The sequence below is a fragment of the Manacus candei genome, unplaced genomic scaffold (assembly GCF_025592945.1).
Source record: "Manacus candei isolate 608988 ecotype Guabito, Panama unplaced genomic scaffold, ASM2559294v1 h1tg000126l, whole genome shotgun sequence".
Classification (NCBI taxonomy): domain Eukaryota; kingdom Metazoa; phylum Chordata; class Aves; order Passeriformes; family Pipridae; genus Manacus; species Manacus candei.
In genome coordinates, this window is record NW_026138174.1 from 828,492 (window position 1) to 852,963 (window position 24,472).

Here is a 24,472-nt window from a genome sequence, read left to right on the forward strand (position 1 = left end):
AAAACAGAGAGCAGCAGCCACATGCAAAAGGTGTTAAGTGAACCAGACATCAAGAAAGTAAAAATGAAAAAGTAAATAACCCAACTGTCCCCCAATGAACAGCAACAATGGAAACACGAAAAAGCTTAGCTGTCTGATGTTTGGCACTCTTTACTATTAAATAAAACTTAGAGATGCATCAGAAAAATAATCCCAAGCATAATTTTCTCCAGTGGTGATTTTTCTGGCTCCGCCTTTCAGAGGATACTTTTCTATCTGCCCGAGGTGTTTCTGACATTCAGCCAGCTGCTTTCTCGTGTGCGTGACGAGCAATGCCCAGCCCTCAGCAAGGTAAGTTTTCAGTGCTCCCTGAAGATAGACTTCTGCCTTCTGTGGGCCCTTCTTCCTCCTTTAAAAATAAAGAAATGAGCAGAAAATATATGAGAACCTTCGCAGCCGTGAAAACTCTCTGTGCCTTTTCTCAAAGTGGCGATGGGAAGAGTAACCATTATTGACCTGTCCTGCATGTCAGTGCAGGACAAGGGGCAGGGATCTGAACTGTTCTGATCTTTATTTTGCTGGTAACTGTGGGCCTGCTTTGTGCAATTCACTTAAGCAAGTAGAACTGTAATCAATGTCAGTGAAAGGCTTCGTACACAGATCTATCCCAAGTCAGAGCAAATGAGACAAAAGCCATCTCAAGCTTCTGACAGTGAACTATAACTATGCTTACTCAAAAATTGTGAAGCAGAAAAAATGCTTCAATGAAAATATCATTTTATCACCACGCAGCAATTCCGTGGTAGCCTTCAAACCTAACATCATTCCTTCCCCCAGGGGAAAATTTAAGTTAATTCAGGAGAATCTGTTGCAACTAGAAGATCAGACTGCTTTAGAGAACAGGTGAGAAGCGCACCCAAACACATTTTCCCAAAAAACGGTTAGGACTCCCAAATTCTTCTAAATAAGAAAGATAAAATGAAACCGAAAAGCAATGCAGGAGGTTTCCTCAGTGGATTTTAACAGGGATAAACACAAAAAATATATTTGGAAATTAGGAGTCACCAGGCTTCACAGTGAAGGAAACAAACATTTTTGCAATTGTAACCTCAAATGTGAGACTGATAACTCTCCAAAAACATGTTTTCTGGCTTTCTGAGGTATATACAGATACAAATGTAGTTAAGATAACTTTGCATTTACTATAGTCTGCTTCCTAATGTGGCTTCTGACTTGTTTCAAAGTTTATAGTTATTGCTTTCCCACCGCATCCTATTGCCTATTTTCTCCCTAGAAGAAGAAAGAATCAGCTAAAGAACATGGGGCAATTAAAGGTAAAAGTTCAAAATCATGAGGTGATATAAAGAAATTGCTAGTACTAGTTTTCTTTTTTTTTTTTTAACTGAAATGCAGCCTGAAAACAGGGTTTGTTTGCATTTTAAAAAGTACTTTTTACAACTCCTGTTCAAATACTGTGTATTTTTCTCAGGGATAATATTCAAGCTTTTCAGAGCTAGTGCATTGAAGACATTTTAAACATTCATTTACATATAGAACTCTGCCAAGTCCTTTCCCACAAGCTTAGCTGAGCGAATTCTTCCGATATTTGTGTACATTTCAATGGTGGCATGGGACAGATCCTGTTTAAAAGAAAAGAAACTATTATAAGCTTTATGTATTTTTAGTAGCTATATGGTATTTCACACAATCTCATAGCCAGTTAACTAAATTACTACAACAAAATGCCCCAAATTAGTCACACAATACAGAGCAGTTTGTAACAGGCCACCTTCATGTTTTCTACAGCTGGTCATTATCCCATAGCTGTATTGTAAGTAACAGAAGTAAAAAAAGCCTATTAAAATCAGATAAGGCAACTCAAACCCACCAAAATAATAGCTGAGAAGCAGTTCCAAGCACTTATTTACATTTGAATGCTCCTGTCTCTTTTTGGAAAGCACCTATTTCTCAGCAACTATCTGCCATTAGATTATCATTGCAGGATTTTGTGGTGTATCATTCCAGGATACATCAAAGCAGAACATATTTACAGCAATATTAGAGCTTTCCCCAGAGCCTCACAACTAATACTTCCAAACCAAATCAACCACATACAGAACATGGTACATGATTCTTTCACTAAATCTGCACATATTGCCATTAGGTAATTGGAAGTAAATTGTATTTAAACATACAATTAAATGCAAAATGCTAAGGTTATAATCACAATAATTGTTTTCACGAGAGTGCCTTAAAGGAATTTTGCTTGCAGCTATGCAATCCCAAATTGAAGTTTGTCACTCATCTTTAAGCTTAACCACACAGCACCTATATGTCACCTTCCTCACCTTGCCCTAAGCTCATAATAAGAGCAACAAACCCTTCTCACGAAATCAGCAGTTACAACAGACACTGTATTCAACCATCAAACTTTTTCCTCAAATAATCTCTGGCCAGATAAATAAAAACACGTCACATTTTGACAGGACAAGGGGGAATGGCTTCAAACTAGAGAAAGTAGGTTTAGGTCAGGTATTAGGAAGAAATTCTTTACTGTGAGGCACTGGAACAGGTTGCTCAGAGAGGTTGTGGCTGCCCCATCCCTGGAAGTGTTCAAGGCCAGGTTGGACAGGGCTTGGAGCAACCTGGTCTAGAGAAAGGTGTCCCTGCCTATGGCAGGGGGTGGAACAGGATGATCTTTAAGGTCCCTTCCATCCCAAACCATTCTGTAATTCTATGATCATATTTATAAACCTGCAGTCTCTTCTGACTATCAGCAACCTTCCAGAGAAGCTCATTCTCCTTCACTTAGTGTATTAGGAAATACTCTACCCATCAAAACAAATTCCTTAAGAGCTTCCAACAGTCTAAATATTTTGCAGAGTACCTATCAGAAAACATCTATTCCTGTGGGCAGGAAAATGACCTAAAATGAGCTCTTTCTCAGGCCATTTTAGATGTTTCTTGTGGAGAGCCTAGAAAAATCACTTTTTCTCCATTTAAGAACTCACAACAATATCCTAAATTGAACTAAGTGATTGATCCTTAACAGATTAGTATAACCAGAGAAGTCTTTGACACTAGCTACATATACAAATGAAAAGCTACAAAGTACAAGCCAACATGCTTGAAGAAGTTTTGAGAGTTTTAAAAAAAGATTCTGAGGTTGTTGCATAAGACCAGCCATTGAATGAGAACAAAGCCTTTTCTGGTAATAAAAGCTCATCACTTCTTGCTTTCAACATCTCTGAAAAGCTGCATTTTACTTTCCGGAATCATTAAAATTTTAAATGCAAATAAATTATCTTAGCTGTGCCTGGAAATGTTAACTAATTCTATGTTTTTCTCCACTGAATAAGTGGATATAATATAATAATAGTAATAGGTATAATATTAAGTATTAAATACTAAACAAAACCCAATCATTTTTAGTGTATTGGATATCTCAATTTCTGTTGTATAAAACTGCAGCCAGAAATAGAAACAGAAATGCCATTTTTTCCACTGATGTCCCATGGTTAATATTAAAAAAAAAAAAAAAATCAGCAGTATAACTGTAACCATGTAACACCCATTGCAAGATGCAAGCCTAAAGCATTTAAAAGGAAGCTGAAGTAGCTGAAGTCACACATCAATATTCCTGTGGGAAAAATTCAGTTAATTCTGAATTTGGGATAGCAGAATATGATAGCCATGACATTGGCTTTTTTAATATCTAAGTATACATACTTACAGATAATAACCTCTAGCTCAGAACTGTAAATATTAAAGTTAATGCAAATATTTGAAATTTGGGGCCTGTACAGGGTTCTGACTGTAAAACAAATCAGCCTTGTTGCCTTCAGTGTGCAAGGAATGACCTTTGATACCAAAATATGGAAATAGAGATTTATGTTCTCAATGTATCTTCTCAGGTTTGAAAATTTTAGCCCTGTTCCCTCTACAGTGTAAGCACACAAAACTAATACAAATAAGCAAAAGTCATACTTACTAAGTAGTGTTTTTCAAAAGCTTCTACAGATGATAAGGCCTCTTTAAGTTTCTTGTAAGGGCTCTGTGATGCATTGGCTTTAGAAGGAAGCAGAACAAGAGGTGTCACTTACAAATACATTCTTAGAACAGCCTGCCTGCATCCCACCCCACCCCATCCCTGCTTTTTCTTCAGTACAAAGTGGAGAGAAAACTTAAAATTAATCTTAGGTGGAAATGTCACTAACACTTTGAGACAGACCATGAGTTTCTTTTCCCCAGGCTCTTAAAAAAAAAAAGATCAAGAAAGGCTGTTTCATGTGTACATGTGAGTTCAGGGCAGCAGGGTAAAGGCAAGCAGCAACACAGTAACTGCACTAACTTCTCCACATTTCTTCAATGTACAACACACAGTTCCACTTAAATACCATATTGTGGCAAAAGTAATACTCTCACAACTCCCCACTGTTGGGTTTATAAATCAGCATGACAGAAGTATACTGTAATTTAAAGACATTTTACTACTTTAACCAATGTACTTCAAAGGAAAATGGTTAACAAGACCAAGGTTTTTTCTGAAGTAGCTTGCTCAGTTTACAGGTCTTTGCCAGACTAAATACATGTCAATATTTTAGAAGGAAAAAAACCCCAATTTAAATAACCACAACAGGCACCATAGCACTGAATTAAGACTCATCATACCTCCAAGGCAAGTGAAGCACCAACCTGTCAGGTAATGCTTCAAAGATACTAACTGTTGTAGCACATTCAACATCTGAAAGCTCCTTCCCATCAGAAATATCTTGGAGAGTGACAAAATCCCCAAGGAGTAAATAAATGTTATTGTTCAGCCACTCAATACCACTTAAATAATATCACTTTGTAGCTCCAGCTGCAGGTTATGTATTTGCATCAGATCAAGGATGTTCCATTTGTTTTTCAAATAATTTTATTTTAAATACTCCTCTGAAAGTATTAAAGCCTTAATTCAGATCTGGCACTGTTCAAGACCATTTACCTAAATGCTGGTAAATGGAGCATTAATGGAAAAAAACTTGTACTTTCAACAGTAACAAGATGCATTGATAAATTAAAATAGACACACATTAGAACTTTTATCTCTTACAAATTCTTCTCTCTCTCTCTCTCTCTATATATATATAGATATAGATATATAGGTATACCTGGAAATTCCTATTACTGATGTATTTACATGCTATGCATTTGAGACAATGTCAATTCTTGGAAGGAATTCCTGGCAGTACCTGTTTCAGGGCGTTCTGCTCCCAGCCCTGCTAAAAGATCCACAGTTCTGTTAAGGTCTTCTGAATTGGGTCCCTTCTCTGACACAAGTCCACACAGGTAACCCAGAGATTTTAACTACAAGAGAAACCACATGCTTGCTTTCAATAGGTTGTAAAAGCACCATAAAACTCCTTTTATTCTATTACATCATTCCTACAATACATTTCCATTGCTTTCATATTATGCTGCCTGTAGGGTCTGTGTTAAAGTTGCTTCATGGGGGGAAAGTAGAGAAGCTTTCAAAAGTAACTGTTATTCTCACAGTAGAAATTAATTTATTAAAGAATTAAATTGCATATAAGTTACTGACTCAAATATTGGAACATGTGCACATACACACATGTTCCTGTATGCATAACATCTAATCTGAATAAATCCTTCTGTTTTTCCACATAAAGATAGACAAAGTTTGAGATGTTTGGCAGTTATGACAAGGATTATTCCTAATAACTGTATATGCATTTTTGAAAGCTATATAACCAAGAAATGCAGGCAGTCTCCAGTATACTGAGATTAGACAGCTTGCAAAATTCACCTCAAGTATTGTATTCAGGTGAAAACCTTCCTGAAAAAGAGATTAGCACAGCTAACAGTGTTAACAGAGTTAAATACCATAAAACCCCTTGCAGACAGCAGCTGGTTCTCCTGACACAGAGGAGGCAGAAGAGGATACTGTCTTAAAGACATTCAGATCTATTGGCCATTTGTTTAATTCACTCAGAATAATCAACTACAAAGATAAGCCCATAAAAGAATAAAGGTCTCAGTTTGTCATTACACCATAAAAAATGGGGATGGACATTAACTTCTTTTTTTTTTAATTTATTTTAAGCTCCACTTGATTTTGTCACTAGTTGCTCAATGTCTTCCATTCAGTCTGTTCCACCTTACTGCTACTCATTATCCTAAAATTATTCCCTTTACCCTTTGTGTTAGAAAAATGATGAATGGGAGGAACATTTCCAACTCTGATACATCTCTTCCACAGAAACATCTAAGGAGCATGGGAAGAATCTGATGCAGTCATTGCCACTTCAAACAATCCTTTGCTTCCTTTATTCTGATCACACTCCCAATCCTTTTTTCTATTTTTAAAAAATAACTCTTCAAGGTGGAAATTGTCTTTCTCTGCTTTTGCAATAAGAGAAGGACCTCCTAGGGTCAGTTAGGGGATTCTTAAGTCTACTGGAATATAAGCAAACTATGATTAAAATAAATAGAAAATATTCTACAGACTATGGATAAACAAGAGGATGAGCATACATTTGTCTTCAGAAACATCTACAAAGATCATGGTATGCTGTTACAGTAGTTTCTGCAGTTTACCTTCTTTCTAAAATTTTTTTCAGCAGTAGCAACCTTAGACATCAACTCTTTCATAGAAACAGGAAAAGTAGAACTTGAAAAGGCATTTGTGTAATTAGGGTAGCAGCTTAACCAAACTGAAAAGGTCACTTTAGATCATTTATGGTTAAGAGGTGGTAACTGAAAAATTAGAAATTATTTGCCTCTTTCACAAGCTGACAAGGGTAACACCTTCAGTGAAGTTGGAGGTCTATCACTACTGCTCTAACATACTGCAGAAATAATGTACTGTGTAAACAGATTGCTGGGATCTCTATTTATAATGGTAAATGCATCCAAACCAGGGCAGCTTTTCCTGCTGTAACTGAAGTTCACGTGCTCTTCCTCTCAGTCAACATGGACTGAGCTCCTTATGGAGTTTAATCAAAGTAGTGATTAATTATCAAACTCGTGGTGAGGAAGGGGAGGACAGAAAAAGAGGAAAAACACACCCTTGTTATTCCCAGGCCTCACCTGACAGTGGAAGAAGTCAATATAAAACTGAGTGTCTCACCCAGACTAGACTCAAGACAATACACAGAACCCCACAATAAATTCCACGATAACAAGTGCAAAATCTCTTCCATGCAAACAAATTTTCTACTTCAAACACTGTAATACCACTGCCCCAACACACTGTTTGCTCACCTTCTCAGTGGCATAGCTCCATAAGCCAACCGTGTGGGAAACATTTGCATCTATTTGAGCCCTGTCACAGCAGCCTTCTATCCTTTGTAAGACTTCCAAACAACTCAAAAACACCCAACAATCCAAAGCTCCGGGAGGAACCGAGACCTGAAGACAAACAGATGAAATTAACTGGGAAATAAACATTAGTCAGATGAGAAAATACTTCAGCAAAATGCTTTCCTTGATGCTACACAGCAGAACCTTTTGGAAGAGCTTAACTCTAAGAACACACAAAGCACAGGCCAACTCTCACTGCCTCCTGAATAATTTATATCTGTCAGTTCATGAAACAAGGACAGCTAAGCAACTAAACAGTGATTATATTAACTAGATTTGATACATTCATCAAGATGAAAGAGAAGGAAAGGAAGACTAATAGGTACTAGTACTTATTCCAAAAGTTTGAAAACTAAGCCTAAGGAAAACAGAGTTAGGAAAAAATTCTCTAAATAGACTACTACTTTTCTAAGGAGACATCAGTTCTGAGACTAAAATAAAAGTATATTAAGAGTTAAAAAACCTGAAAAAAACAAATTAGTTTAAGTTTCCTTCACAACAGTAAGTTTATTCATCAAAGGATAAGACATCTATGATGGACAACTAATTAAAGAATGGAGGTGAAAACAAAGAAATAAACAAAGAAACACATACAAAAAGAGAAAGACAGGAGAGTGACACTAGAATATTTTCAAGAATCAAGATAAAACTGAGCATAACTAAAGATCTAGAATATAATCTCAATAATGGTGTCTCAAAATCCTGTTCATAAATAATGCAAAAGTATTCCTTTTAGAAAGATTATGGAAGTCTTGAAATGCATAATAAACTAGGTGACTAATGTGATAGGAAAGTTCAAAGTACAAGCAGAATGCATTTGAAAAAATAATAAAGATCTGAATTCTGAAAGAATTTTAAGGAAGATAAAGGCAATAAGAACAGAGAAGTTTAGATTTCTGCTGTGTGTTCTGTGGTGCCAAGTCATGGTAAGGGATTTGCCCATACTAAGAAAAAGGATCCCTACAGGGATAACTACATGCTGTGCACAAATAAGTGTCACTGTCTCATGGCCTCAGCACCTGCACTCAGTTTGGATCACCACAGCACGACAAAACAGCTGAAATAAGAGACAATGCACAGAAAAGCCCCAAACACTGAGAGCACAGGACAAATTTGGGGCAGAGCAAAAGGGGGAACTGTAGGAAGTACATTCCAAGATTTAGAAGGCTGCATGTACATATTTTGGAAAGAAAAAAAACCACCCACAAAATGCACACACGAAATAACATCTGTGGGAATTACACACTAGTTTTACAATACAAGATGATGTCAGCAATGCATCTGAAATAGGTTTGCAGTTTTTAAGTGCAGGTGAACAGATGGAACTCACCACCACAGTGTCAGACAGGCAAGAGTTAGCAGTTGTTATAATGGTACAGAAAAAACTAACAGAGCACCCATGGGATGAAGGACATGGATGAGTCACAAGGTGATATCCAGAAATAATCTCATGCAAACTAAATTGTTCTAAAAGATCTATTTCAATTCATAGACACCTGTGGTCACACATGGAAGGGTGACCAGTGTACAATCACCCTAACAAAGCATCTTTAAGAGGATTTAAAAATACCAGCAGAAACTAAAGTATGAGGGGAAGAGAGGTAAAGTCTGGAGGCAAGAGATAGGGCAAAAAGCTTTGAGTGCTGTCCCTTGTTTCTTTTTCTTCTGTCACTGGATGAGCTGGCCAGAGACACGGGCAAAATACTGAAGAGCATTACTGGGCACCAAAAGGAATCACAAAGTAAGAATCAGAAAAGGCTGCATGGCAGCAGCTATGCAAAGAACCCCCTTTGTAGATACTGTTTGTAGTTCAAAACTTCTCTTTTATACTAGCCTGCAAAACAATATATTAACCACTCTGCCTCATTTCCTTCAGTACAACACTGCTACAGATTTAAATGATGGGAACTGTATTTCAACATATTGGTAGTAAATCCATGAAAGGAGCAGATAAATTACCTAATTGGTAAACAGTCAACTTCCTAGATGAAGACTAAAATACTTAAACTAAACACAGGTTCAGTTTTTCAGATATGTCTCCAGATTTCTTGCCAAAGATGAAACAACCAACAGCAGCACAATCTGTTATTACAGCATCATTTTGATAACTCACAGCCAGTGCTTCTTGTAGTCTGATCACTGACATCTAAACTTCAAACACCTCGTTAGATCATCGCTGGATAAAATCATTCACATAATGGAATATATTACACTGACTCACTTCTAGTAGCTTGAGTTCTTGCACGCAGTTGTGAAGAAGCTCCAGTGCTCGCTGGGAAACCTCCCATGGCCTCTGCAGGAAGATTAACAACGTGCACTGACGGGAAAACAGGTAACTACGCAAGTCCAGCAGAGTAGCCTCTTGATTCTGAATTAGCTCTCTCTTCTCCATGTCTATTGGTTTTCGCAGAATTAAACCATTCCAGCTCCTCACTGGCTGGCAAAAAAACGTCAGCCAGTTTGCACCATCTAAGTAAATAAAGTTAATATCCAAGAATCAACCACTGCTTTCTGTCATAAGCCTCTTCATCCTCCCTCCAGAATTTGTGAGCCGGCTTAGTCCTTCCCAAGTTGACCATACAGATAAATGAAATAATAACTTCAAGAACAAAACAAAAAAACAGCAGAACTTCCAAAGCTAGGTAAGGTAACTGAATTTCAGAACGTTCAAACCCCACAGGCATTTTGTCTTAATTGCATATTTATTATTAGTATAGTGACAATCAGTTCGTAATTTCTTTCTCAGCAACTGAGCCTATCTGAAGCTCAAAACAAACAAGCTTTATCTACTTCAGTATTTCTTACCAAGCTGTCATGGATAGATGTGCCCCCACTTTCAGGTATTGCATTGGGTTCAGTCAGCACAAATATATTTCACTGCAATTACTCCTGCACTATATTTTTACCAGATTCATAACACATTCCCCATTAAAGCTGTTATATAACAACATGTGCTTTAGCTCATTAAGGCGGTTTAAAGTTATTTGATACTCCTTGCACAGTAATTTTTCTTGAAGAGGAAGTTAAATCTTCTGTAGTGCAGATTAAGCACTTACTTCTGTTCAGTTTTGTAGTGATTACCAAACATCTCGTGTAATTTGAGGCAACACTGAATGCATTTCTCCAGGAAGCTCTTTACTGAAAAATTTAGCAGTGAGCTGTGAAAACAGCAGCTGCATCTCAGACAGATCAATACCTGGGTAATTACAGAGTTCAGGGCTCTGGTTGTAACAATCATCCCGTAAGAGCAAAACGCAGGTTTTCATTACAAACTGCTTCTAAGCCTCAGAGACGAGAAACAAAACTTTAGTTAAGACTATAACTGACAAACACACGAGTTTGCATAAAACACAGCATAAAACAAGAGCACAAGCTGCCCAGTGCATCCTCTCCCTGACTGCCATGCACTCATGTGGTACCAAAAGCACTGGGCTGCTCAGCAGAGCAAAGACACTGATCCACTTAACAGTTATTTCACATTTTAAGACACTTACCACCAGCCCCAAAGTTGACAACATATTGGGAAAACAAGGCATCCAGTTCATCATACTGCACTAGTGCATCCTCAAATTGCTGCAGCATCTCAAAGACAAAGGCCAGTTCTTCCTTTTGACACACAAGCAATACAAGGAACATGTTACTGATATTGTTCACACTGGAATTACAGCCTGTCCCCATCCACAGAGCTCTGGGAACTACTATTTCTAACATTCTTTCCCTTCCAGTATTCACACATATAGGAACACCTGCCATTGGAGCAGATGCACCATGTCTTCCTAACACAGGGAGATTCACAAAAGGAGATAAAGTCACATAGCTGTGCCAGTAAATTCTGATGTGTATCCAGATCCTGATTCACTACAAGATATTGCTCATACATCTATTAAAGTCTGAATTTAAAAATAAATAAATAAATAAATACTGAAGACTCATCTCCCATAATAGTACTAATTTTTCCTCTTCATTTACACTGTGGAGGCAACAATTGCAGTGTACCATAAAAGGTTTCCTTGTACAGAGAGCCTAACTGGTAAGTAGAAGAAGTCTGAAAATTAGGTATATCTTAGGCAAGAGGCAGCACGTGCAGTCAAAGGAGATGTGAAGATGAGGTGGAAAACAGCACTGCACAGAGACCAGAAAAGTCCAAAGGAATCAAAATTTTTACTTTCATTGAGCAAGAGTTTCTTGTTTTTCTCTAAACCAGCTGAAATGAAGTAATATTTAAGGAGTATTAAAGGAAGTTATACTAAAGGAATTCGAGGCATTATCTATGTGGATTATTCAAAATAGACACTGTATTCTAAACATTCTTTTCACAGGCACAGTAATGGACTATTCACCCAAAATGCAAGAGCAACTACTAAACCACTTTCTAGATTCCATTTGTTTGATTCAGTTGAGATTCATAAAATTTTGACAAGCTTGAAAAGATTCTGTTTCTTTAACAGCAGGAAACTGTATTACTGTATTAAATGTATTACAACATAACACAGACCTGCTGCAGACAGGATCTAAAAATGCTTTTAAACCAGTCTTCCTATTTCCTGCCCCAGCCCTCAAAGAATCATCAGAACATTAAAAGTACCAATATAACAAAAAAAAGCACCATTATTAAAACTAGGACTCAAGTACTTTTCTTCAGTAACAAGAGACTCCTACCTGGACCATGAAATACTCGCAGAAGCTCCACCCTGGCTCAGTCCTTTTCTCTCTCAAAGTTCTCATGTCATCTTCAAACTTGCCTAAGTTTTTGGTAAAAGACATGAGAAGCAACGTCCTGAGTTTGGTCAGGAAGGCATTCCAAGATTCCTGAGAACGGGAAGAGTCTTTCAAAGGATCAGAAAGTACCACACATCTGTAAGGAGATCGATAAAAATTATTTTTGAGGAGGAAAACACAAAATTCACATGTAAATGCCAGGTCAGAAGGTACCACACATCTGTAAAGAGACTGAAAAACATTATTTTTGAGAAGGAAAAAATACACAATTCACATATAAATGCACAGTTGAATATTGTGCATACCTGACAAATTCAGAGAGAACAAAACTTAGCTTTTTATTCCACATTAATCAGAGGGAAAAAAACAAGTTGAAGGTTATGTTTGATTGTTTGGAGGTGGGTTTGGTCTTTTTTTTTTCTGGTTGGGGTTTGGTAGCTTTTTAAAAACTTTGCCATGCATGTTTAAGTCTGTGATATAGTATAGGAGAAGACTTAAATATTTTCCACAAAATGAGTATTCTAAAGCTTTACTTTTTTTGAAGCAAATAATGGATACATTATTCCAATTATTTAAACATAAGTCATGTAAGTAATGCTGTAGCTGTCATGGAAAAAAAGTCTGCTTAGCAATACAAATCAGCAGAACAGTAATTATAGTTACTCCTGGTAAGGATTATGCAAAGTACAAATCAAAGATCCATTAGATCACATACAGTCAGCCTTTCCTAAGTCACTTAAAATAATCACCCTTATAATATATTCTTGCAGTATCTCAATTTGTTTTGACACATCTTATGTGCTAAAACTTCCACTGCTTTTCTGAGGAAACAAACAGACCCCATTAATTCACAAATAAATCATCCCTTTTTAGAGTGTTTTCTTCCCTCAGTTTTTCCATCACAATTTAGTAACATTCAAAAAACTAACAGCATCTCCAAAGGCAGGAACATCTCTCATCCAAGTAAAGCACTATTTCTGGTTAGAGAATTCTACAGCAGAATCATTAAACCAAGCCAGTTAATCAGTTAGAAGCCAAAAGCAAACTGAATCAAAGCTCTTCAAACCATTTGCCCCAATAACCCTATAATACACCAAACACTGCTCAGGTAAAAGTGCTGCCAATGTGCAGTTGTGTCGTAACCTGCTGACCTCCAGCCACTGTCAGCTCACAGCAAGGTACAAAGAGTGCTCCCACCTACTCTTTTTCAATTTCAAATGTGTTCCCTGTCACTCCTTCTGAGGGGGACAATCCCCTACTTAAAGTCAGTTCTTACGGTTAAAGGAAAAAAATAGGTAATTCATAATAGATTCAGTGCAACGTTTCAAAATAAGGAAGACAGTAAAGTTGGTTTCAAAATAAGATTTGTGTATTTTGTTGGCTTTAATGAAAGCACAGTTTCATATATTCATTATCATTTTCCTTAGAATAAAAACAGCTGAAGAAACTGGCCCTAAGTCAATTATCTGAGAGTGGAAAAGTGATTGAGTGAATGGCAGAAAGTACAATGTCAAAAAATAAACCCTATTTGCTTCACATTCCCTTCTCACCTCACTCCTACTACCTGTAACCCTGGTAACATTTTTACAAGCACCTAAGCAAACAAAAAACCCTGAAGGTCTAAAAACTGATTATGATCACAGTGTTCTCCTTAAACCTCTCTTAGCCAGGAAGAGACACTTGAAATCTTTTTGAAACACATTTCGAAGCCAGCACGAACCCAGGAAGAACTGAAAATAAACTTCTCCCTTTATTCTTTGTGTCAGTCTTCTTCAAAGCACAGATCTTACAGTCTGAATGCTGGACATCAAGAAAAGACTTTAAAGGAGCAAGGAATCTCTTACACAGGGAGTCAAGTTTTTAAATCAGCACATTAGTCAAAAAGTTAAGACGTTTGCAAGCAAAAGAATGCTTACCTGTCACTTTGTTTGTTACAGAAGTCATTTCTTATTTTATCTACTATGGAGGTTCGAGGAAGGATGTTTGTTTTGTTCTTTTTCTTGGCATCACTCTCAACCACCACAATGAGCCAGTCCACTGAGCTGTGAGCTTTGAGAACGTTCTGCCACTTGGTGATGTCATCCTTGACTGTAGTTTTGTACACTTCCGTGTCCTGGGATGAGAAGTGGTGAATCATCAAATTAAAAACACACTCTGAACAATTTCAAAAGGCAGGTTTTGTTCCACAAGAAGGCAAACAGAAGCAGAATTAGTGACAGTAAGTTTGCTTACTGTAAGAAATCAAATGAGGTAAAGCATAGTGAAGTTTTGGTCTTTGAATTTATTTCCAGTATTTTGGTTAACAGTAAATAACAGCTTAGTATTTGATATATTATCAATCTGTAGATTACTGAAATTAAGATTTTTAAACATAATTTCAACTCTTATTTTACACATCCTTGAACTGCACAACAAAAACATGTTTGAAATTACAAAGCTAAACTGTTTTTCTCTCACGTGGTAACATAAGTTTTTGCACCTTCTGCACTGCTCAAATCTTAACCTGTTTAAAAGCTTTTGCATAAAAATAATCAAAAGAAACCACTTGGCATCATTTGGCATTTTTTTGGTTTCTGGGTTGGTTTTATACAGATAAATTCAGATAATTCTTAAGGCCATTCTGGGTACTTTTTGATTTTTGATCAGATGTCACCTGTGTCCTTCAACTGGATAATTAATTCCTAACAGAAGCAAACCAAAAACCGGTGAACTGTAGATAAATAGGATTAAGACATTCCAAATCTTGCCCAGTTTAGATTGCTGACATGTGCTAATACCTGACACATATACAAGATGGAACTAAAGAAAAAATACATATCTTTAGATTTCAGTGCACGAACAGATCATAACTGAATTGCTCTGGCCACATGTCTGTATTATGAAACAAGTGCACTGTGCTACTGCAGCAACACTCTTAGATCCTGGGGTTTTTTATGACAAAATACTGAAAACAGGTTATTCAAATGCCTGTCCTCTTAGTGTCAAGTAACATCACAAAGAAATACTGCTTATGGCAAAAACTACTCAAGCTGACTAAGTTTTGTTTCCAATATTATTAGGTATGTAGGCTTATGCAATGCAGACTTAATTGTTTTGACTTTCTGCTTGTGCTGTCTGTTATTGTCATTTGATTTTCATGCTTATTTGAATAAATGCACTTTTAAATCTGAGTCCTTGTTTTTTCACCATGTTTTCCTGATACTTACACAACATTCTGTCCAATAAATATGAAGAAAGGGGAAAGTCAAAAGGGCCTTATTCCCCTCTTTGGGTAATAGCTCCTCTTTAAACTGAACAAAGTTGGATTCTAGATGAATCATCTTCGGAGCACGGCCATAAGACCTACAAAGTTTGAAAACTGATATTAGTGGACGAGACACACACAGCAGAATACAAAAATGAACATGTATTTTGGGGAGGAGAAATAAAGTGAATTACTCTGGTATTGGAAACTCACAAACTACGCTTACTGCAGTTTGTACAGAGTTAACTAAAATTTGGTATCACTTAGAATGTGATAGAGGCTCCTTTTGGAAGAACAGGAGCTAGAAGCTCTTCAGTTTTCAGTAAGAGATCTTCTGTGTCTTTAGGACAAGCAGAAAATACCAAATAAGAAAATTCCCCAAGTGTTTTTTCCAATCACAAAATGCTGTGCCATGGCAAACTTCCTGAAGGAAAGTATATCTAATTCCACACAAGTTCTACCTATATTCTCCTGAAGAAGACAGCATGTCACTTCCAGAACACAGCTGACAAAGTACATCAAAGCCCACCAAAACAAACCCACAAACCACAAAAACAAGAAGAGAAACACAGCATTACTATAATTTTTCTTTTGGTGAATTTAAAGAGTTTAAATGATCATCCTGAAGTGCACAACATTTACTCTGATTATCTAATTTTTCCAATTTCTTCAAGTCACTTGCTGTATTCAACTCAATTTATGGTAAGAGCTTCTCAGAACACAACAAATACACTCCTACTCAAGTTGAAAAACACACACTGAAACAGTATCACAGAAAAAAACTTATGTTTACCTCCTCCATTCCATGGGTTCTCTAGGAAGCTGCTGAGAAAGTGTAGGATACAAGGAAGTAAATAAATTCTGATCTCCAGCACCTGAAAGTGAAAGGCATTAATCTATTAGCATGTGCAAATTATAGAATATATATGTTATACTACTAATGCTTTGCTGTTTCAATAAAAACATGTAATTTTGTCTGCTACGTAGAAACTGGAGTCCAGCACTGAACTAGATTTTTTAAAATCACATGCTCTTATGACCTAATACAACACTTTTAGCAGGCACATGATACATACACTGTTATAAACCTCCTATTGTGATTTTCCACAGAGCTACATAATCCATATACTAAAGAGGGTATCATTCATATATACAGCTGGTCCAACTCCAAAAACTAAACAAGCAGCTCCTCAGCCAGAGTCACTGGTTATAAAAAAAAAAAATTAAAAATCTTCAAGAATTTAACCTTCCTATACTAGAAGGCTGGTTAGACAGTGGCTCACATCCCTTCTGTAGCTGGACCTACCCTAGAAAATTGGCTTTAGCACATGTTCAGTGCTTTACTGGATTTGATTCCTCTCTCCTCATTATTCTGGGGCTGCTGTCAATACAAAAAACCTCCCTGACCACCAGGCTGTTCTTGAGGCCTCAGAAGTGTGAGGTCTGGCCCTACAGTGACCCACAGATCTATGGTTAGGCTTAAATCACTCCAAACAACTACATTGAAGACACCACTGCTGCAATAGCTACTTGTACATACAAGTCAGAACAAAATGTAATGTCTACCATATGAAAAGAATATATTATCAGCAGCCTGTTCCTAACAATTCTTAAATTCTGTTGCTTTCCTTTGGGTATAGGAAGGATGTGACAAGGAAAAGACAGGCTTAAAGTAAGTCTGTCCAACTTCTGATGGTTATCAGCACCTTTGGCAAAGAGATGGCAAACTATATATAATGGTAAACTCTGGAACAAGGTATTCTGTCACACATGTTTGAATCCAAACTGACCAGTCGACTGTACCCAAGGAGTCTTTATGATACTTACATAGAAGACATGGCATTGGATGTCTGGCAAAGACACACATCCAAATGAGAAGCATGTCGGCTCAAAAACATATTTGCCACTCCACTTGCTCTTAGTTCTAAAACCTGATGTGTCACATGCCCTCTCTGAATCTGGGAGAATGAGGATGTTTAATGGCACTGTTTACTAAACCTCTCATGTGCATGTTCCCTTTGCTGTACTTCCTCCTTATTGCCTCATCTCTGGCCAGCTACATCCTCCTCTACCAGACTGCAATTTAATTCTTGAAAAATCCTTTATTTCCTGAGCTGAAGAGCTACATTTTCCAATTAAGAATTTAACAGCCATATAGGCAATTCTGCTATTTCCTGGTAGTTTTCCACCTGTTTCCTTTCCACAATCATGTGCCATTGCATAGAACATAGAACAGGAAGATTATCTTCTCATCTTCCTGTAGAACTGGATGCTACAGCTGGAGAAGTACCTGAAATCCTTTTTTCTCCCTCCCATCACACAATCCCACCTCCAGGCACACAGCCAGGCACTACCTCCACAGTACTTTACATGCTTTAGTTTATCCTGGAAATCCTTTCCTAGTCCATTCACCTTTTCTCAATTTTCTCATATATATTCTTTTGATTGCCTGCATTAGCATAATTCTATCACCACACAGTAAACTAAAAAAAAATTATGAAATTCTACAAGTCTGATTAAATGCCAGAATAACCAAAACCAGCTCTTCTGATGCCTGACCACATTAACTATTATTCAACAATACAAAGACTAGCTAAAAAGCCAAATAAAAACAAAAAAACCACCACTCAACTATTCCTGCTTTAGCCTTGTCTCCAGAGAGTACTTTATTCTTGACTCTTCACCTCCATCCTGTCTGAATTAAGTGTACCTTACCCAGTATTATTTAAGACTGCAAACAAATGCCTAAAATGGATACTGAAACAAGTGTTAAGTCGGATTGTTAATGCTGTTTTATACCAAGTTACACCTCTATGAGCGAGGCCATGGAGAACAGCCTATTGATCTGCAACTCATTACTGCCCACAGAAAGTGAAACACGGCTTAGTGATTTAGCAACAGTTTGATGACCACATCAAAATGAGAGCCCGTGAAGCCTCGAGCCTGATGGAAAGAACAAACCACCCTCTGGAGCATACCAAAGCATTCTGTCTATACTGCACCTAAAAATTCAATGTATGCCACAAAAAATGTCAGAATTCAACATCTTAAATAAAAAGGACTACTACAGAATACAGAGGAACTACTAAAGGACCATGTTTAAGCACTGTGCTGTTCCAGACAGCCATGTCACATTATCAGCTTAAGAAAGGGATATTCATTTTAAAACCAGTCAATTTTTCCTTGTGTGTTGGTTTTGAAGGCATATAAAATACACATAAGAATGTGTTTTATGATCAAGGCAAAGACTGTCCCCTAGGATTAGAAGAAAAAAGAGAACAGACCTTCAATGCAAAACACATTGTCTGTCTTTTGAACACAAAGCAAACGCTGCTACCACATATTATCGACACCCAAAGGGCTGTAACATTTCAGGTTCTGCTCAACTAGACCTGCTATCTACTGTAATCAGCATGTTTGAGCTGCTCAAGTCAAGAACACTGAAAATGAAGTTATCAGCAGGCAACACTAACACAGCACTGACACAGGACCAACATCAGGACTAGTAAGTAGCTAGGACTTGTATCTGACTGAATTCTATGAATTATGAATAAAACATTCCAAAACCACAAGTAACCCTGGAATTCAAATTCACAGCACAAAAGCCTGCACAAAAGTCTGAGAATTGCTTCAAAGATTTTGCTGTAGGTTTCTTTATCGGGTTTTCTCAGGAGCAGGGGGGGAGGTTGTTTTAGCTGGGGGAGGGGAGGTTGGAAAAAGAAGGAAAAAAAAAACCCAAATGACAACTCAACTGTATCACAGCAAATTCATTTCAGTAAATGTGAGACCCAAACCATCCTATGACTGTCAGTAATGGGGAAAAGCTGCCCCCAGCCAGAGTGTAAGTGACAATCAGATACAACCAAAAAGGAAAAGGAAGGATGTGCGTATATGGGAAAGAGAATTAATTCTGGCATAGTATCATAACTAAAATCAAGCACCCTTCTAGAGAAGGGGTTTCTTCTTTTAGAATCAACAGACTTAAATAAGACCTAAAAATCCAACTGAGATGATAATTAGGGAGTAACACTGAAGTGTCATCCTTTAACACTTAAAACACAATTAGAAACGCACATCTTCTGTTTTATTATATTAAATTTGCCTAATACAATTATTTTATAAATAATACTCTAATTCAATTTAATAAATTTATAATATTTCAAATTTATATATATTTTACATTTCTATTATGAATCTGATACATGTTCTGATTCTTTATTTTAAAATTTGATTAAAGGGGGGGAAAAAGTTAACCCATAGCCTGTGGGGCACCTATCTCAGCTTTTAAGCTATGTATCTCTGAATTAATCTGCTCCCCACCTGCTTGTCAACACACAAACCCCAAATACAGAAAAAACACAGTAGTTCTTTCAGGGATGCCATGGCAAGTGTAGGGTGCTTCTTTATGTGAAGTGGTAACACTAACACACTAATATTGAAACAGTGATGTTCAAGCGTTATGCATTAAAAAGAAACACTTCTGGAGACAGAGAAGAAAGGATAGAGAACCTGTTTCCTTTCTTTCCATGTTACAAAGTTCAGAAGGCAGGGCCTTTACCACTTATCTAAACACTTCACAAACTGTGGGCGGAGAATGGACTGATCACAGCCCTGAGGAGAAGCTCGAGGTGACCCGGCAATGTGCCCTGGCAGCTCAGACAGCCACACATGTCCTGGGCTGCATCCAAGGAAGTGTGGCCAGCAGGTCACAGGCAGTGATTCTGTCCCTCTATTCTGCTCTGGTGAGACCCACCTGCAGTGCTGCATCCAGCTCTGAGGCCCACAGTGTGAGAAGGACACATGGACCTGCTGGAGCAGGTCCAGAGGAGGCCACAAAGATGCTCAAAGGGCTGGATCACCTCCGCTCTGGAGACAGGTTGAGAGAGTTGTGGTTCAGCCTGGAGAAGAGAAGGCTCCAGGGAGGCCTTAGAGACCCTTTCAGTGCCTAAAGGGGTTCCAAGGCAGATGGAGAGGGACTTGGGACAAGGGCATGGAGTGAGAGGACAAGGGGTTTCAAACTGAAAGAGGGCAAGGTTAGATTAGGTATTAGGAAGAAATTCTTCCCTGTGAGGGTGGTGAGGCGCTGGCACAGGTTGCCCAGAGAAGCTGTGGCTGCCCCTGGATCCCTGGAAGTGTCCAAGGCCAGGTTGGATGGGGCTTGGAGCAACCTGGTGTAGTGGAAGGTGTCTCTGCCCATGGCAGGGGGTTGGAATGGGATGATCTTTAAGGTCTCCTCCAACCCAAACCACCCTGTGACTCTTTCCTCCTTGTCTTTCTCCCTGACATTTTGGTAGATCATATCAGTGCAGCCATCCCCTACTTCCCTCTAGCCCTGTCTAGGACACTTGTTCTGCTGTGAATTTGTACAGGAATGATCAAAATCAGAATGACCTCCTTACCACAACTCCCCAGCAGTACTCTTTGCAGCTGTCTGATATGAAAGAACCATAAAATATTGACATTTTTTAGTTTGATACCTGCCTAAAAGCACCTAAAATCCTCAATAATCCATTTTTTTCCTAACAGATTCCAAACTTCTTAGATGCTTAGAGGCTTTGTCACTGTAGTATCTGAATATCCCACAATGATTTTTTTTTTTCCTCTAGAGGAAATTATCCCAACCCACTAACTACATAGGCAGTGTAAAACAAAAACTCCTGAGGTCAGATGACTAAAGAATACAAATATTTGCCTTTGATAGCAATGACAAGCCCAGTCAACTGAGATAAAAGGCTTTGAATACCTTTAAAAGAGCGCAGTGCTAAGACTACACTTTGGTGTGGTTTTGTTTGTTTTTTATCCCCAAATATCAGTCACAGCTAACCTTTCTGATCCCACTTATTTTTCCCCTGGTAAAAAGTCTTACTATGAATCTTTTTTTCTTAACTCATTAGCCTGTTATAAGTGCATTCCACCTGAAGTTCTGGAAGGTTGGTGGGGTTTTTGTATTTATATCTTTTAAAAGTCCTCCTCCCCCGAGCCCAAATTCATATTCAAAAGAGGTCTAAAAACCAAAACACAACACAGCTTAATTGCTATGTAAAAATCATAGCTGATTCACTAAGAGAAGAAAATCCTTTTAGCAAAACTTTAATACTACACTACTAAATCACTAAAAAGAATATGCTGCTTCTTCTCATGACATATGTAATCAAATATTTAAGCACAGAATAATGGATCAACTACACGATAGTTATGACTTATAATGCAGACAGGAGTTCTGTTTGAGAACAGGAAAAATCCATTTATAGGATATAGTTGTTTAAATGGTTTCACTAGCAGCAAATCATTATAATCACTTGGGCTACATCCCACTTCTTGTTGGCACATTCTTTTATTACATCTACCTACTAGTAACAGAAGAACTTTTGAATCAAGCTCTTCCAGTCTCAGAATGATATTCTTTAACTGCTAGCATTTATTTTCACCACAGAAAGATACAAAATTCTTTCCCTACCCCTTATTTTTATTAACCTTTCTGCTTACGCTGCTCTTGTAGATAATTGCCAACATTTTCTGTTCTCAGGCCTACAATGCTTTTACTGATGGTTTTGCTCTTGCTGTATCACACTCTGAACATGGACCAGATGACAGCAACACATCATCCCAACTTCCTCCAAAGATTATACATAAACTTCCTTGTGCTACCACAGTGTATTGAGAGTGAGAGCAAACATGCAAACACACAATACATAAACAGATACTACAAGCTGAGAAAGAATATTCCACAACTGCATGAAGACTGACAGAAGAACAGCTTGGTAGGAAAGCTCTGAAAAACCTATTAATTACTTCATTTAGCAGGATTGTCTTTAGTCTTCAGCCTCCTCTTCATATGGATAGACAGAGCTAATAATTTAAGTGCAAATCAGCTACATAAGGATGAGTTCTTTGGTTGATATACGCAACAACATTATACTGAAGCTCCAAAGACTTTCTCAAAGTTTCAAATAGGCCTCGTGAGAAGGAAGCAACATTGTTTGGGTTTCCTAGGAAAGCAATCTGCATTGTTTTAAAGATTATGTCAAGTCAACATAGCCCAGAAGCTACCCCAGTTCAAGATGTCTGATGCAAACACTCAAATTGCCTGTGCAAATAAAACAAAAAAAAAATTAATTATGCTAAAAACAATACTTCTACAGCAGTGAGAAAGCTAGAAGCTGACTCAAAATGCTTTGTAAGCTTACAAGGTCTGGTAGCAATGCAGATAAATTGCTACAAACTTGAATTTAGAGTTTGCAAGGTAACGTGCCAGAGAGAGCAGAACCACAGCTGGACAGTGAAACTCCCCAGTGGGTTTACAATCTAGCAAGACTGACGGTATAAAAAATTTGACTCGAATTAATTTGGAAATGAGTCAGCACAGCACTCAGTCCTAACTGACGAGAATGATTTAATACTCTGGGATGCTTTCACACTGAGAAAAGGGGAAAAAGCAACTTCACAGCAACTTCCTGTGAATATACTACTTCTTCCACACTTAGAAAATATGGTGGTCTGTTCGCCTAAAGAAAAAGTCTCCAGAAGTTTTTCAAGCCTAGCTGACTCCTATGAATCTAAAAGCTCTCTATTAAAACCACAGGGTTTTGCCTCTAATACAAACACCATAAATACAAGGCTAAATCACCTACACACAACTGCTAAGGGCAGAATGATTAACTTGCAGTACTAACATGAAAGAAGTAGTGACAAAAACTGCATTTGCAATTGGCATCAAATATCCCAGACCCGTGGAACCTGCCATTTTTTTTTCCATAGGCCAAAGCCTGTACATATATAGAGTGCTGAATTCAGGATTGTACCAATATAGCAACTAACTGCTGTTACAATACAGCCTAACTCACAGATTTTAAAGCATAACTCTCTTTACCAAAGGAACATTCCTTTCAGAGTACTGTTAAATTTATTTCAAGTAGATAAAAACATTTGTTTACAAAACAACTCTGGTATGCACAGTGCTGAAAAGAAGTTTCATTCCAAACAAAATTCCCCCTTCAGTTCTTCCTTAAGGACAAACCCTAAAAATTAACAATATTTCATTAATCTGACAGATATTAATATAAATCTTGTAGCAAAAGGAAATACTTATGTTCTGAAAAGCAACCTCACTTAGCCTTCATTCTCCCTTCATATAATGAAAAACTAGCCATCTTCTCTCATGTCTGTTTTCCCCTCACATGCACCTGCTGGATGGGGCAGTTATTCCAGAGAGCTCCAACTGCCTGGAACCACAAAACAAAAGATAAACTGTATTTGTTGAGCAGCTTCTAATATCCTGGCTTTTAATGTGTTTTCTAACAAACCAATGCCAACTCAATTCTTCCCCTAAAAGGCCAAGCTTCTTCATAAATCACTGGCAATATAATGCTTAGAGGAGCTTTTCTTCAAGTAAGTCATTTTTGTTGAATGCATTAATTTGAAATACTACAGTCTCAGAGTACTAACTGCTTGTACTTCAACAGACTAAAATGTTACTTATTCAAATCATAGAGGAACAGCAAGGACTGACCTGCACCACCATCATCTCCCCCTACTACACTCAGAGAGACTCCTCAATTCTGAATACAGCATAAAGCCAGAAAATTTAAAAGGCAATTCCCTCATAGCCTGAACAGCAGCACAAGACCAACAAGGAAGACAGCAATATCCTCCAGGTGTTTCTGATATGTACATTTTTCTGACTTGAAATCTGAAGCGAAATGGATTTCAAAAACAGGTGAGCAGAAAAAGTTCAATACAGGTATTGTTCACTTCAGTGTATAAACTGCATCAAAAAGAAAGAGAAAAAGGAAAAAAGCAAAAAGTTTAAGAAAAAAAAAAGCACATTTATAAAATAGTCTGGAGAAAATACATACACAGAGTTCCACAACTAAACAGTTACAAGGTTACAGTTGGATACTAGTTCTAAATAAGGTCTAAGACCTTAATCACCAATAAAAGCTCACTCCATAATAAGACAACACACAACTGTGAAACAGTTTCTATTTCACAGGCACATAAAGCATTCCCAGTGTTCCAGTGATAACAAGCAAATACGTAGCTTGTTACATTATGGATGGAGAGACTTTTGACTAAGAGCAGCCACTGGTTACCTATTGTTAAAAAAGAAAAAGCAGAATTTTCTGTGCTGATCATGTTACTTTTTTATTAACAGCACTATAGACG

General features: G+C 37.6%; 1 protein-coding gene across 1 annotated transcript in view; it reads right to left on the reverse strand.

Annotated features, from left to right (window-relative positions):
- TRAPPC10 (trafficking protein particle complex subunit 10) overlaps positions 1-24,472 on the reverse strand; it is a 42,329-nt gene that overhangs the window by 16,713 nt on the left and 1,144 nt on the right. The window contains exons 2-12 of the mRNA XM_051770889.1: positions 16,101-16,182; positions 15,270-15,405; positions 13,980-14,176; positions 12,004-12,199; positions 10,839-10,950; positions 9,566-9,813; positions 7,246-7,392; positions 5,214-5,328; positions 3,971-4,047; positions 1,528-1,619; positions 248-388 (exon numbers count right to left, since the gene is read on the reverse strand). Coding sequence (XP_051626849.1) covers positions 248-388; positions 1,528-1,619; positions 3,971-4,047; positions 5,214-5,328; positions 7,246-7,392; positions 9,566-9,813; positions 10,839-10,950; positions 12,004-12,199; positions 13,980-14,176; positions 15,270-15,405; positions 16,101-16,182 — 1,543 coding nt within the window. The remainder of the gene's footprint in view (positions 1-247; positions 389-1,527; positions 1,620-3,970; positions 4,048-5,213; positions 5,329-7,245; positions 7,393-9,565; positions 9,814-10,838; positions 10,951-12,003; positions 12,200-13,979; positions 14,177-15,269; positions 15,406-16,100; positions 16,183-24,472) is intronic.